Source organism: Penicillium waksmanii (genome assembly GCF_028829765.1).
Source record: "Penicillium waksmanii strain IBT 27052 chromosome Unknown utg000011l:1.0-400869.0:1.0-401085.0, whole genome shotgun sequence".
In the NCBI taxonomy this organism is placed as follows: domain Eukaryota; kingdom Fungi; phylum Ascomycota; class Eurotiomycetes; order Eurotiales; family Aspergillaceae; genus Penicillium; species Penicillium waksmanii.
In genome coordinates, this window is record NW_026643257.1 from 372,075 (window position 1) to 386,092 (window position 14,018).

Sequence of the window (14,018 nt, forward strand, 5' to 3'; positions counted from 1 at the left end):
TATCCCCTCAATTACCCGAGGGAAGAGAACGCACTTGCATTGGTCGGTCCATGGACTGGAATCACACAGATCAAATCTCGGCTTTACGCCCCTCTCCACATTGAATTATCGCGCAGATCCCTTCTGGACGCGGGTTCCACTTGGCGCCACTTTGAGGTACAGGGCGTCATTTAGGTTTTGGATACTTTGAACAAGGCTAAAGTTTGTTTCTTGTATTTTCTTTATGCCTTTTACAATACAACGCCCGTATGAAAGACACAAATTATCTTGTCTTTTGCGCTGGTTGGGATCGGCGAGGACTTTCTCTCTCCTTACTGGCGCGTCGCTTTGATTTGATATGTGGATTTGAGGCTTGCAGTGGACTCGTCTCACGAACTAAGTGGCAACCAACTTTGGTGCAGTATTTCGGTTACAAGTTTAGCTCCCAGAGTGACATGGACATTCTAACTTCTTCGTTCGTGGGGGTTTATTTTATGTACGGAGGAGTCATGCTGGGAATGTTGGGCCACGTACCACCCCTTTCATCTACATAAGACACCAGCACAGCAGACCCGATCGAATCCGTCTTTTCCTCTTTACGTAGCGTTCATCCGATTTCCAAGTGAGCCAAATCATGTCCTTTCTGGCTCGACTAGCAGGCCTACTTGGTCTGGCTTCGCCGGCTCCTGTTATTCCCCCGGTGCAGCCCTCGCAGCTACGATTACAGTGGTAAGTTTTGCGCTGGAATCGAACTTAACTTAATTCATTTTGCTTTGGGCGAAATCTGACTGGTTAGCCGGCTTCTCTTGGATTTGTGCCCGTCGCGGTCCATTTCGATCTCTTTGGCGAATTGGTTCGTTTAGGCCGACATGCGACCGCGGAGGAGGTGGCAAATGCCTGCAATGCGCGCATCAGGGCGCGTTCCACTGGAGATCCTGAAATTGGTACATCTCCCGTATGCCAAGTGCTTTGGCTTTGATTTAGTAAATTTTCGCTAATTTTTCCAGCTGTCAGACTTGCCTGTATGGATGCGACCACTTCCCATTGATTACTACTCATATGAGTTTTGTTTACTTATTGACTGATGTTGGCTAGCCGACACGCTGTACATTATGTCCGGACTAGGCCTAGTCGAGCGCGTGGTTGAGGATTTATTTGCTGCTAATGCAATCACTCGACACATGGTTGACATGCCTTCTGCGCAGCACGGCGCCGTGCATTTTACAACCGAAGGGATGATGGCCGGCGCGTTCATGATGAAGAAGCTTCAAGCTACTAACTTCGCCTATCCATTTACCGAAGCAGACGGGCCAATTCAATATGCTTACAAACTCATGGGAGAGGAGAAGCTCTCTCACGAACACACTTATTCGATTATGGAGCAACAAGGTCGCATGGAAAGCTTTAATCAGTTCATGGTGGGCAAGTTCATCAAGTTTGGCACATTTCCGGACCGCGTTGCTTCACTAGGATACAATCTCGGCAAAACCCTTGGCGAACCAGGACCTCTGCATCAGAATCCTGTTATGGTCGATATTGGGGGCGGACGGGGTGAACTACTCTTAGAAGTTCAGGCGGCTTATCCACATCTGCAAGAGGCCAATCTAGTTGTGCAGGAGTTCAACACCGAGATCGACGCCGGCGATGTCCCCGGTGTGCGGCTGATGGAGTGGAATTACAAGGAAAGTCCCGAGCAGCCGATTCGGGGTGCACGGATTTATTCACTACAGCATATCCTGCACAATCTGCCTGATTTGGACGCGGTGGCGCTTTTGCAGAAGCTCTCGCGAGCGATGACGGCCGAGTCGCGGTTGCTTATTATTGAATATGCGAAAAATATGACTTATACCTCGCTCCATGCGAGTATGATTGCTTTGTATGGTGGCCGCGAACGCAGCCCGGCCGAGTGGAGGCAGTTGGCGAGCGTTTCGGGGTTGGAGGTTGGGTTTGAGGGATATGTGCGAGCGGGTGAATCATTGGTGGAGATGAGGTTGAAAACCGAGTAATAAACCTAACAGAGCAATGGAATCTCGCCGGATTGAGTTCTGGCCCCAAGTTGAACTAGTTCATTTGCCTAGCGTGTCAAGTAATTTGACGTAGTCCGTAACCGGTACATACATACTGACATGGTCATGGAACCGGAACAAGTGGAGATGAGCATGTTATCAAGTGGAGTGATCCTCCGGAGTCTTTTCCGACATTACTTTGGCTCGGTAAAATACCGACAAAATATCCAGTCGAACAAGAGTTATACGAGATGTGCCTGATCTCAATGCGAACTCAGATCATTCACGACATGCTTTGCGCTCTGCATGAACACCTAAGAATTGACAAGTCGAATGTGATGGGTGATCGGCTTGATTCATCACATCCGAGTTCTGAGCTCGAGCAAATCACACAAACAACCCCTCCCCACCAATTGACGGTATTGAGTTCGCATGAAAGCTTTTCCCGGGTAAATTAGGAGCTTCGATTGGCCGAGATACCCTCTACTGATGTGCTGACTATACCAATAACAGACTAGAATGGATCTCCTTACCTTGTCTCAAGCCCACGACCCACTTGTGAATCTTATTTGATCTTCCGATCAAGACCCGGACAACTAGCGCCCGGAATCCACTGTCAGTGCTCTGAACTCCTGTAGGTTATCTCTTTTACCTGATTCTTGGGTTGGTACGGATACAATAGAAAAATAGTGCTCCGTTCATCGGAAGGGAAATCGCTGAAGAGGGGTATTGCTTTTTCCCCATTCCAAACCTTTGGATCGACTATTGAATGCACGGCCTCGGTTTGTACAGCCCTTGCGTTGGCGTCGCATGGCGTTTGCATGGTCGCCATTCGTTCCCCCAGCTCGCGTTGGAATGTCGCCTGTGTCACCGCGTCCACATGGGCCTTGCAGGAATGAGGCCCCTACACAGGGAAACATACTAGCTAGGCGTGGTGGAAACCGAACAAATCCTTTATTCCTCCGGGTCTTGCTCGGAAACCGGGATACGTACTAATGTGGTGTCCAATTTTAGCGCAAACATCGTCTTGGGACACCCGTGAACTATTGTTGGCCCTTTGATCCATTATTCGGGTGTATTTAATCTCTCCATCACACTTCTGTGATATTAGGTTCGCACCAACCAGTGGCCCTGATATCCACGCCCTTCCTGTGATTCATCATCGTTCCTGATCAGCCCCCCCAGTTCGGCCCCCTTGTTGGCCCGGTCAAACTTAGTCCACTGGGCTGCCATGACAGAGTTTACCTGTACGTTGTTTGCGAGGTAATCGGTCTTTGACTTTCTACCGAAGTGTGCCATATTCCACCCCCACTCCTATATGATCCGCGCAAGTGCTGTCTGATCCATCAACATCAATGCGATTTCTCTTTCATTCCCCGCCAATGCTTGCTATTTGAATGCGAGTCGCGCGCTGCAGTTGAATCTCGATCACAAAGCCGACCCTTACATCATCGCCATGGAAATCCCCCGACCCGGAGAAGGAGATGTCGATATTGGTAAGTTGCGTGCACAGAGATGTTGGGCCCGGTAGTCTTTGACTGATGTTTGATATGCATAGGCTCTGGCACATTTGCCGCTTGCTGGGTAGGCCAAGCCTGTCACTATCCATGTGGTACTTTGAGTAACTAACCTGTCACTTAGGCGCTTACTGGAGTGGTTGGCGTCGCTCTGCTCTTTCGATATGCCGTCAAGTCTTGGGTTCGCTGGGCTCTGCCGCAGGTTACTGCCCCCGGACGAATTTGGGGCATCGAAGATATGTTCTTCCTAGTGGCTTATGGCTTTGATGTCACTCATATGACATTTATTCAACTAAGGTAAGAGTTGATCTTATCCTGGGGATTCTAAGAGTATCCGACTAACTAGAGTACAGTGCCAATTGGGGTCTCGGGCGTCACTTCTTCTATCTTAGTGAAGAGGAAAGATTCCACGCTATGAAGTGGGACTTTTTGTCACAGCCTATTGCCGTCGCCTCGGCGATGGTTTCAAGAACCGGCATGATGTGGTTTCTCTTGACATGCTTCGCAGCGAGTGATCGTAAACTTCGAATGTCGATCATCATCTGTGCTATTGTGCAAATCGTGGCAAATATGGTCACCATCGTACAAATAATTGTCCAATGTGGGCCTAATCCATATCACTCCGCGGATCGTGTTCAATATTTCAAATATATGTGGACTCCTTTGCCTGCGGATGGATCGGTCGTGTGTCAATCACCATCTGTCCAAACGACCGTCGGCTTTGTCCAGGGAGGTACGTACTTGATTTGATCTACACTTGCATCGTACTATGTTAACCGAGTCCTGACAGGCTTCAACTCAATTATTGACTTCGCGCTCGCTGCTCTCGCTGCCGTGGAATTATGGCAGTTTTTCCTGCGAACGTTACATCGCGAACCCAATAATACATTCTGGTCTCAGTTCCGCAAAATTAACAGCACTGTCCGATCACGTCGCATCTGGCAGACACTCACCCTGAGCGGTCCTCTTATACTATCCGGTGCTGCTTCGATTGTGAAGACTTATGTAGGTCCTCCTTAAAATACTCATTTGCGCAGTTCTAACATGCAGTGGTACAGAAACTCAAATCACTAGGTGACCGCCTGGATTTTACTTATAACATCGTCTCATTCGTTCTCTGGGTGAAGTAAGTTGTCGATAAATACTATATGTCAGCCTTGTCAATTCTAACATGAGCCTTTGCAGGATCGAAAACTACAGCATCCTGCTAGCCTCCTGCGCACCTGTCGCCCGTCTCTTCCTCCGCTCTATCGTTGACAACCGTCGCGACGGCAAACCATTTGGTTACTGGTCCCGATCTCGCTCGAAGAATAATAATAACAATACGGATAATTCGAACGATACAGAGCTCAAGCGACGACAGAAGGACCAATGGCTGGATTCGGCAACGGCGACAGCGGGCAATTGGCAAGATGAAGAGAATGATCCGTCGCATTGGGGTACCGAGCGTTCTGAGAGTCGAATCTCTCGAGCACAACAGCCCGATCATTTGGATGATGGATTTGTGACTGTCAAGACGGATATTGTTGTGCAGGTTGATGATGGGCGGTCTGTTTCTTCTGGCGGTGCCAGGTTACTTCCTGAGGGGAGTGAATCGCTTCATGTGCATAGGAAGGAATAATTAGTTGGGGATGTGTAAAAATGAGGCCGTGTAGATAGTATAATATGGCGCGAAGTATAATTCGATATTTACATACAGTACACGAATCGAAAGCTAGGGTATTAATTGAAAACACATACTCTTTTAAAATTCTCTAAGGTCGCAGCTCTGGATGATAAATCCTAATGATTACTATGATTTGCAAAATTGAGATAAAAACATCTTCGTCGCTTCAAGTAGCAAAATAATAATTATGACGCGCTCGGAGCATCCAGTCCACAAAAACAACCAGAAAGGTTCCGGCGATCAATACTATCGCCCAGTTCATATTATCTACTGGTGTCAGTGAAGCCGGCCGGCACAATTGCTTTGAAGTGGATTTTACTCACATATGTTTGCCTTATCCACGGGGATATAAAGTGGGAAGCTACCAAGATGGAATACTCCGTTAGCCGAATCACATTCTATACTATATATCAATAAACAGCAACAGTGGAAAGCTTACAGAAGCATGACACTAATCAGCAAACACCAGCAGACGGAAAATATATTGATGGCCCATCCGGCCGCACCCAGGTTAAAGGCTCGTGGTGTCGGCAATGCTTTGCGGCCGGTGACGACAATCTGGGAATGTTTAAGTAATCGCAAGTAGACATCGTCTCGGAAGTGTGAAAACCAACCAGGAAAGTTGGGATTAGATAGCCAACTTGGATTGCGACTAGTCCAATGCTAATAATCACCTGAAATGCGTAGTCGGAGCCAAAAACCACCACACCTAGGAGTGAGGTTAGTTGACTACCTTGGTCAGTGTAGATAGATGGAAGAATATACCAATAATCAGTTGTGCTACTCCTGATAGAATAAGGGTGTTGAGAGGTGTATCGAGCGTATGATTTATCTGAACGAAGATGTTCGAAAATGGGAGGGCATTGTCCCGTGCCATTCCCCATGTTAAACGAGACGCTGCTGTATTGAGGCCCATGCAGATAAAAAGACTAGTCATTGTTAGATGAAAGCCTATATCCAAAAAGGCTCGGTAAAAAGCAGAAGACAAAATGAAGTTATGGATGAAATGGCATGATAAACTCACTTGATCACAATCAGAATTATGACAACGAAGGCAATCCCACCAGCGGGATTTTGGAGGACATCGACAAACCAAGTAACGTACGGAATGCTGAAGTTGTAAGCTATTCTCCACAACATCTGCGTGGTTAATCATCAAATCCTGGGTGGTGACTTACTCTGTTTCCATATAAGACTCCCAATCTTTAGAAGTAAATCCCATGATGATTGCAGCAAGAAAAGTGGTTGTGCCGCTTATAACCATAGACCATAACATAGCCCGCTTTGTGGCAATTTTTGTCAGATAGGAAGTTTTCACAGGTAGTGATTGAACTGGAATACTCACCGGTGCATTTCTTTCTGGGTCCTTCATTTCTTCGGCAATATGTAGGATACCGTCGGTCCCATACAAAGCATACATTGGGGTATAGAAACTCATAATCCCTACCCATCCACGACTTTCGTAGCCGGAATTATTCAAAAACTGGGTAAAAACAAAACTAGCCGACTGCTTTGGTCCCAAAGCGAGGAATAAGGCAGCCCACACAATTGCGCCAACTATAACTATAAACCCTCCCACCAGTGAGAGTAATGGGAGGTGCTTCTGGGAAAGAGAGGCTGTCAGTGCCAGAATTGTAAGTCCGACATACATAAGCCATTCCAGCCATCTCTATATGTCATTTATAAGCCCCCTTGAAATTCAAACTTCTTAGTAGAGATATAATATCTTACCGTAGCTTCCCAGTCCGGGTAGCTGATCTGGATGATACCTATGCAAACCTGTGCGGAATTCATGGTACAGCTGGCTGCCGTAGCAATTTCACCAAGAAATATAACCCACCCAATAGCGTATGAGAGGAATCTCCGGACGCTATGATGAAAGAGTAAGCAATGAGATTGGGCGAATTTCTCCTTGACCGGTGATGGGATCATGAATCTAAGAGTCCATTATCTGGTCAATGTTTTGGGGAAACATACCTCGGAGGCGCAAGCCTTTGGGTGAATACCCTATTTCAAGGACATTAGTACCTCTAAGTTCTGTTCCACTCACTTCGGAAATCTTTCTACCTACTGCTGACCGCCAGCATATGGCCAGATTGAGCACATCTCAGCGAGGGATGCCATGAGAAAGCCTTGCCCAATAGTAACAATAACTCTGGCGGAAGTCTTAGTTATGTTCTTTGCGGGTAGATTACTGGAAAGTCTAACGATGAGTATATCAACATCATCGGTCCTCCAATGTCATATACGGTATCGAATAAAATGATGTTGCAAGTCCAGCTTGTCATCATGAGAACCTGCCATGCAGTTGCTACATCAATTAATGATGTTAGTTTTCAATAGCCAGTTTGGGCTTAGCAAATGGGTCCGAGAAGGATTTTATTGCGGGGATTTACTAACCACTCCAGAGATTATAGACTCGCTTTGGGGACTGTGCGGCAAGTGTTTCCCCTTCTTTTTCGTCGGGTTGCACATCTGTGCCAAGAGAGTCTTTGCGAATATCCAAAGACATTGTGATAGTGATTTAGAGCCAATGGTTTTGACAATACTTAGAAACTTATCTTGGCTTGGCTCCTTTCTACCTACATTGCGAAGGAAACCCATCAGTATTTGAACTTTCAGGATTCGGACAGACCGAGAGAGGGGAAGAAGGAGATTAGTTAAAATGCTCAAAATTGAATTTCGGGTCATACCAGTTCTTTGTAGCGGATAATCGATCGAATTATGATGCCCGTTAATTTAAAGTGATAAGCAAACAAAGAGGACCTTGCAGCGGATCGAGTTACCCTTTCTTGCTATATCTCGTAAAATGCCAGCTAATCCTTTCAAATTAAGTCAAACGTAATATCTAAATCATTATCCTTATCTTACTGTCGTAGATACCTGTCGGGCTCACCGACGGATATATTCATATAGTGAAAATGAAGATATTATCAGTCGTAGATTTCCTGAAAGGCGCTTGATTTTTGTTTAGGCCATTTTACCAATTATCAGAGAAGCATTGAGCAGTATCATAAATAACTCATTGCATGTTACAGAGTTACACCAATTGCTCCTGTCTGCTTTATGATCTGCATAATGCGGGGGAGCTAGAATGCTGGTCGAATATGAGGTATTAATTCGGGGAATTGTGGCCACGGTTCATCTTATTTCTAGATAATCGAGCTATTTATGGGGACCAAGCCAACAAAGTTCCAGAATAAAGATATCTCAATGTCAATGATGTCGCTACATGAGGCAAGGCGGCCGCCATTTCGGCATGTCCGACTGAAACCATCGGGGGTACCGCCAAAAGGGTTACCTAGGTACCTTCAAGGTGCTTATGTACCCGGGGAAATACTGAAATAAAAATATGTTTTAATTGACTGCTGGATCGGCTTTGGAAGTCATGGGGTTCGCGCAAACTATATACGTGTCGTACTGCTCTGATCATGCCACAGAGCTGTTAGCCTCGGCACTTCAATTTCGATTTTAGAGAAGTCCTTATTACTGGGATGATAATACCCCGTGAATACTGACTTGGATATCAGTATCTAAACAATAATCTTGGAAACCTTAGAATTCCTCGCCAAAATATGGAGTAGTCGCCTGCCGTATAATTCATTCGTGGATGTCCAAATTCCCGTCCAGGAAAGGAATATAGTTGTATTTTTTACTCGTCGAATTCATACTACTCCAAGTTCGTGTTCCAAGTTTCAAGTTGCAGGTCTTTACTTTTTACCTTGCAAGCCCTGGAGGGGAGAATACATAATTCCAAGATGATCAACAGAGATGCGGATATCATGACTCTGGCTCGCCCGGGCGAACGGGAGGTCGTTACCAGTTTTCAGCCCACTTGACTGCAATATTTTGTACTCAACGCCGGAATCAAATGACCATCTAAGCTCAGTTATAATTTTTAATGATGTTTCCCGATTTCTAGTCCGAGAAATACACGTCATCGCCGCGTCTCCCCTGGGCAATCACCACGTGATGATAAGCACATCGACTCCGCGGAAGTTCGACTTCAACTGCCACTTCCACTTCAATGTTGACCTTCTCGTCTCTCCTGTCCGTCTCCGTCTTCGTCACCGCTGTTGTCCTCAGAAATGGCGGCTAAGGACTCGGCATTCCCTCTTCGTCGGGGGTCCGATGCGTCGGAAAAAGACTTCTTCGATATTCCCGACGAATCGTGGTCAGCGATGGCCAAACGCCAACTACGACACATCCGCACTTGGGTCATTCTCTTCGCTCTCATTGTTTACTGCTTGTGGCCAAAATCGATACCACTTCCTCCGCAGCCAAATCCCCATATTCATTATGATGAGGTCGACTGGACGCGCTATGCCTACACAACGTACGCGACTAGCGAGACAGATCTATGCAATTCCTTAATGGTTTACGCGGCCTTGCAGCGCTTCCAATCCAAGGCGGAAACCCTGCTATTCTACCCAGACGAGTGGGATCTCATCATTGACGACGACTCTGATCGCATCAGCGAGCTTCTGATCATGGCCAAAAGCAGATATAACGTCCAGATGTCGCCAATCAAGGTCGAGCCAATCAAGCGACCGTCTGAACGTGAGTGGGAAAGATAGGATAGAACAGGACCACCCACCCATGATGACCAGAGCTAACTATCATTTTCACTGCTAGGATTTGCCGACGCAACTTGGGACGTCAGTTCGGCCAAATTGAACGCATTCGGCGTCATCCAATACGATCGCGTTATTCACCTCGACTCCGACATCACCCTACTCAATCACATGGATGAGCTATTCTTCCTCCCACCCACCGTTGTCGCCATGCCTCGAGCCTATTGGACACTCCCCAACTCCCACACCCTCAACTCCCAGATTGTCGTGATCGAGCCCTCGTACAAGGAATTCCTGGGATTGCAGGAGATGACCCGTCTTGCGACCCATGGCCAATTGGATATCTGGAACGGGACAGTTGGATTAGATACGGCGATTCTAAACTTTCGCTATGGGGATAGTGCTATGGTTCTTCCCCACAAGGAGTACGGCTTGCTCACGAGCGAGTTCCGCAGAAAGGAACATAAAAAGTTCCTGGGGACGGAGAAGGACTGGATTCCTGATAAGGTCATGTCGGAGAGCAAGTTTGTGCAATTCTCGGATGACCCTCTGCCCAAGCCTTGGGTTATGTGGCCGCAAGAAATGCTGGCAGAGATCCAGCCTAAATGCGACACTAAACCCGGGACAGCTCAGGAGAGTGGATGCCGCGATCGAGAACTATGGAAAGAACTTTATGATCATTTCCGAAGGCAACGAAAGGTGTGTATGCCCCTGCTCTGTGTGGGTGTGCGTGGATGGGTTCATTCAGTGCTGACTACTCTTTTCTTCGACAGGACGTTTGCAGGTTACTGAGTTATCCTGCTCCAGTATAAGAAGTGGTCGTGTCTTCAAGGAGTGACCATCATTGTTTCCATTTGTAGATTTGAGCGTATCGGTATTTTGGCGTTTTGAGAATGGGAACCGAGGGCAGGATTGTACAGAATAGACAATATAAGTCGTTGAATACGAGATCGAGACTGGAAGGTTGAAATGCCAGTGGCAGGGTATCATGTAAAAAAAGTAAAAACCAAACAGAAGAGAAGAGTAGAGAGATCGAATCGAATCAAACCAACATCGCATCAAGAATATCCCATCCCTTTCCTCCACCACCCCCAAACCCCCCGCTGCGCCATAAAACTCCCAAACTCCTTCACACTCTCAACTTCATTCAACCCAACATCTCTCCCAGTCGCGCGTCCTTCGTCATCAGGCATACCCCCGGATTCAGAGACGAGTTCCCCCGGTTTACGCACCAGCTGGAAATCCTTATATCGTAATCTCTTCACCACTCCAACCCACCCCTCCACCTGGCCTTGTTCCTGCCCCTCGACGTACATGATCCCCGGACACCCACCGGAGCGAAGGAGTACGAAGCAGCTGTGGGTGTCGGCGGCACGTTTTAGGGCGGCGACCTTTTTCCGGGAGGTGATATGGTGGGTGCGGATTAGAGCATTGTAGAGTTGTGTGGGCATTGTGAGTTGGGGAGAATAGTTGGGAGAACAAAGGGAAGAAATGAAATGAAAAGGAGGACAACTTTGAGGGTGGTGGAGACGATCTTGGCGGGTTTAGGGTCTTAGTAATAGGGCATTTGGAGGTATTTTGTGGAGGAATGCAAGGAATTAATGGCCACTGGGGACGAAATTAGTATAATTATTTTAATAACCTGAGATTTGCATTAATATTCGATTTCATATTGCCTCTTTTTCAGAGTTATCTTACAATAAATGCCTAGTTCTTTTTCAAGGTGGCTTTACGTGATGTACTTGTTTCTATTGGATTCGCCATATACTTGATTGATCGATGAATCACATAAATCTCAACTGTATCTGCAGCAGTAGTCCATACATGATGCACAAATACGCGCAGAAAATACGAGAGACCTTCCATTGGCCTAAACAAATCCATCTCGCCGCATCATCATGCAGCCACACCCCGGAATTGTGGGTTCTCATAGGGTTTTCCTTTAACGGAAAAGCTGCCGAGAAGAGATTGACTCAGAGCGACCCCGCGGGGAATTCTTTCTTTCTGAAGTTTATGAGGCCTTTTTTACACCGGAATTATTTAACTTCAACGTCAAATTTTTTTTGGATCTTGTCTAGGTAAAATAGATCTTTGCTTCAACTTCAACAACCTCACTATGGGGGTCACTCAGACAAGTGAATCCTTACAGCTCCCTCCAATCGAAGATCCAAGCAACATCCAGGCTCTACTAAATGAATATGGATTGGAATTCACCCCAAATGGAGAGTCAATTCGCTGGTCCGTAGGGAATAAAAGACATCCGCGCAATTGGCCGGCGTCTCGCAAGATCTACGACACAGGCCTGGTCATCTTCCTGGATCTATTCACGACATCTGTTAGTACGGCCGGCAGTTCAGCGGCCGATCATGCTCGTCATGAATTTAGCATTGGGAAAACACTGGCTATTTTTCTCTTTGTCTCGCTTTCTTTACTCGGCCAAATGTTTGGCGGTATCATATTCCCGGCTTGGTCAGAGGCTTTTGGTCGCAAGAAGCTCTACATTGTCAGCACCGGTTTATACAGCGTCTTCTGTCTGATCGTCGGCATTGTTCCATCTTTGGCGGCTGTTATTGTTGGTCGCTTTTTGGCCGGGTTTCTCTCTGCAATTCCGGCTATCGTTGTCGCGGGGAGTATTGAGGATATGTACAACTCGAAGGATAGGGTATGGCTCATTTTCTTGTGGGCTATTGTGGCAAATATGGGTCTTGCTTTGGGGCCTATTATGAGTATCTACATCACTGTTTCTCTGAACTGGTATGTGTAGGAAAAAGCAGCCCCTCTCCTGGGCTCCGAAGAAGAATAAAATTGACTTGTTGTTGTAGGAGATGGGTATTTCGAATTTCTGCCGTCGTTACGGCGATGGTTACGGTTCTCCTATTCGGCATCAAAGAATCCCGGCCATCGTCGGTCTTGGAAATGGAGGTCGCAAAGATCCGCAAGGAAAGTGGAATTGATAGTCTGAAAGCATTGAACCCAGATCACACCCCCGATCTGATGACATTCGTCCGCATCGGTCTCTTCCGACCCATCCAACTCTTCTTCACAGAACCCATCGTTTTCATGGTGGCGATGATGAGCGCAGTGGCATTTGCCCTGATTTATCTCTTCACTGAAGCCTTACCACCCATTTATGTCTCAATGGGATTCTCAGCTACATCCTCTTACCTCCCCTTCATCGCCATCTGCGTGGGTCTCCTATCCGGAATGCTTACACGCATTCAAGATATCCGCATTATCCAGAAATACAAAGAGCAAGGCATCCCTCTCGAGCCAGAGCACAAACTCCTTGGGTTTTCTATCGGCGCTCCAATTCTAGCTGGTGGTCTATGGTGGTTCGCATGGACGATTCCGCCCTTAGTGACCAATGTTCACTGGTTAGTCTCTGCGGCCGCGCTCGTACTAATTGGGTATGCTGTGAATGAATTCGACTCGGTGCTTGCGGGATACCTGGCCGATAGTTATATGGGGTATGCGGCAAGTGGCTTCGCGGCGGTTCAGCTTCTTCGTTCGTCGATGTCGGCTGTTTTCCCGCTATTCGCGACTGAGATGTTTGACGGGCTGGGTGCTAATGTTGCAGCCTCGATTTTGGCTGCGTTTGCGACGCTGTTTTGTATTATTCCGCCTCTTTTTACGAGATATGGGAAGCGGATTCGTTCGCGGAGTACATTTGCCAAGTATAGCTTGCAGGTGTACCGCGAGAATGGCATTGATAAGAATGGTTATTGAACTAGAGGGGTTTCGCTAATATTTGATTTCCGTTTTTATAGAAAAGTTTAGACTTGAAGAAGACTCGGGTAGAGGTCCTGTGGCAAAGCATAATGCTAGCTGCATTGAACATATTGAATATAGTTCCAGTTTCGGTAAGACTATCTATATTGAGTACCTAAATTGGAATATCGCAAGAACAAACGTAATGAAAATTACATTTGTTCGGTTATAATGTGTGACTGCAGAGCATGAAGTCATCTGCTGCCTCATCTGAATCACCACCGCCATTTACTTAAGATGACCGGTGCCTCCATGTTTCTCATTGCTTTTTCGACATGTCAGACCACGGACATTTTCTGCTTGTCATATCCACCGACGGATTCGTGACAGGTCGCATTGACCACCCTGCACTCTGCACCCTGCATCGACCACCAAGCCTCGGTCATTGGTCATCACATATCGGTCATCGCTTCCTGCGGCAGGTTCAAACACAGCAGCTCCATCCCGATATCTGGCAAAATGATTAGAAAGCAATCCAGAATTAGTTGGAAATAGCCGCGCTGAGAGA

The 14,018-nt window shown here is 46.9% G+C and overlaps 6 protein-coding genes across 6 annotated transcripts; 4 read left to right on the forward strand and 2 right to left on the reverse strand.

Annotated features, from left to right (window-relative positions):
- Nucleotides 1–613: 613 nt before the first annotated feature.
- N7481_013491 (uncharacterized protein) lies at nucleotides 614–1,985 on the forward strand (the record flags this gene model as incomplete). Its single annotated transcript, XM_057272710.1, has 4 exons — nucleotides 614–679; nucleotides 776–923; nucleotides 987–1,001; nucleotides 1,075–1,985. 4 exons carry the CDS (start codon nucleotides 614–616, stop codon nucleotides 1,983–1,985), a joined length of 1,140 nt encoding a protein of 379 aa, XP_057115342.1.
- A 1,456-nt stretch (nucleotides 1,986–3,441) lies between these two features.
- N7481_013492 (uncharacterized protein) lies at nucleotides 3,442–5,123 on the forward strand (the record flags this gene model as incomplete). Its single annotated transcript, XM_057272711.1, has 7 exons — nucleotides 3,442–3,481; nucleotides 3,544–3,569; nucleotides 3,627–3,799; nucleotides 3,856–4,235; nucleotides 4,293–4,507; nucleotides 4,561–4,628; nucleotides 4,688–5,123. 7 exons carry the CDS (start codon nucleotides 3,442–3,444, stop codon nucleotides 5,121–5,123), a joined length of 1,338 nt encoding a protein of 445 aa, XP_057115343.1.
- A 480-nt stretch (nucleotides 5,124–5,603) lies between these two features.
- N7481_013493 (uncharacterized protein) lies at nucleotides 5,604–7,680 on the reverse strand (the record flags this gene model as incomplete). Its single annotated transcript, XM_057272712.1, has 10 exons — nucleotides 5,604–5,726; nucleotides 5,783–5,877; nucleotides 5,934–6,097; nucleotides 6,193–6,308; nucleotides 6,514–6,837; nucleotides 6,900–7,038; nucleotides 7,146–7,175; nucleotides 7,240–7,323; nucleotides 7,392–7,479; nucleotides 7,569–7,680. The coding sequence occupies 10 exons, from the start codon at nucleotides 7,678–7,680 to the stop codon at nucleotides 5,604–5,606; spliced, it is 1,275 nt and encodes a 424-aa protein (XP_057115344.1).
- A 1,576-nt stretch (nucleotides 7,681–9,256) lies between these two features.
- On the forward strand, nucleotides 9,257–10,534 carry N7481_013494 (uncharacterized protein; the record flags this gene model as incomplete). The annotated part of the gene is made up of 2 exons (XM_057272713.1): nucleotides 9,257–9,728; nucleotides 9,804–10,534. The coding sequence occupies 2 exons, from the start codon at nucleotides 9,257–9,259 to the stop codon at nucleotides 10,532–10,534; spliced, it is 1,203 nt and encodes a 400-aa protein (XP_057115345.1).
- A 266-nt stretch (nucleotides 10,535–10,800) lies between these two features.
- Nucleotides 10,801–11,193, reverse strand: N7481_013495 (uncharacterized protein; the record flags this gene model as incomplete). The annotated part of the gene is made up of 1 exon (XM_057272714.1): nucleotides 10,801–11,193. The coding sequence occupies one exon, from the start codon at nucleotides 11,191–11,193 to the stop codon at nucleotides 10,801–10,803; it is 393 nt and encodes a 130-aa protein (XP_057115346.1).
- Nucleotides 11,194–11,858: 665 nt separating this feature from the next.
- Nucleotides 11,859–13,468, forward strand: N7481_013496 (uncharacterized protein; the record flags this gene model as incomplete). The annotated part of the gene is made up of 2 exons (XM_057272715.1): nucleotides 11,859–12,496; nucleotides 12,565–13,468. 2 exons carry the CDS (start codon nucleotides 11,859–11,861, stop codon nucleotides 13,466–13,468), a joined length of 1,542 nt encoding a protein of 513 aa, XP_057115347.1.
- Nucleotides 13,469–14,018: the final 550 nt, after the last annotated feature.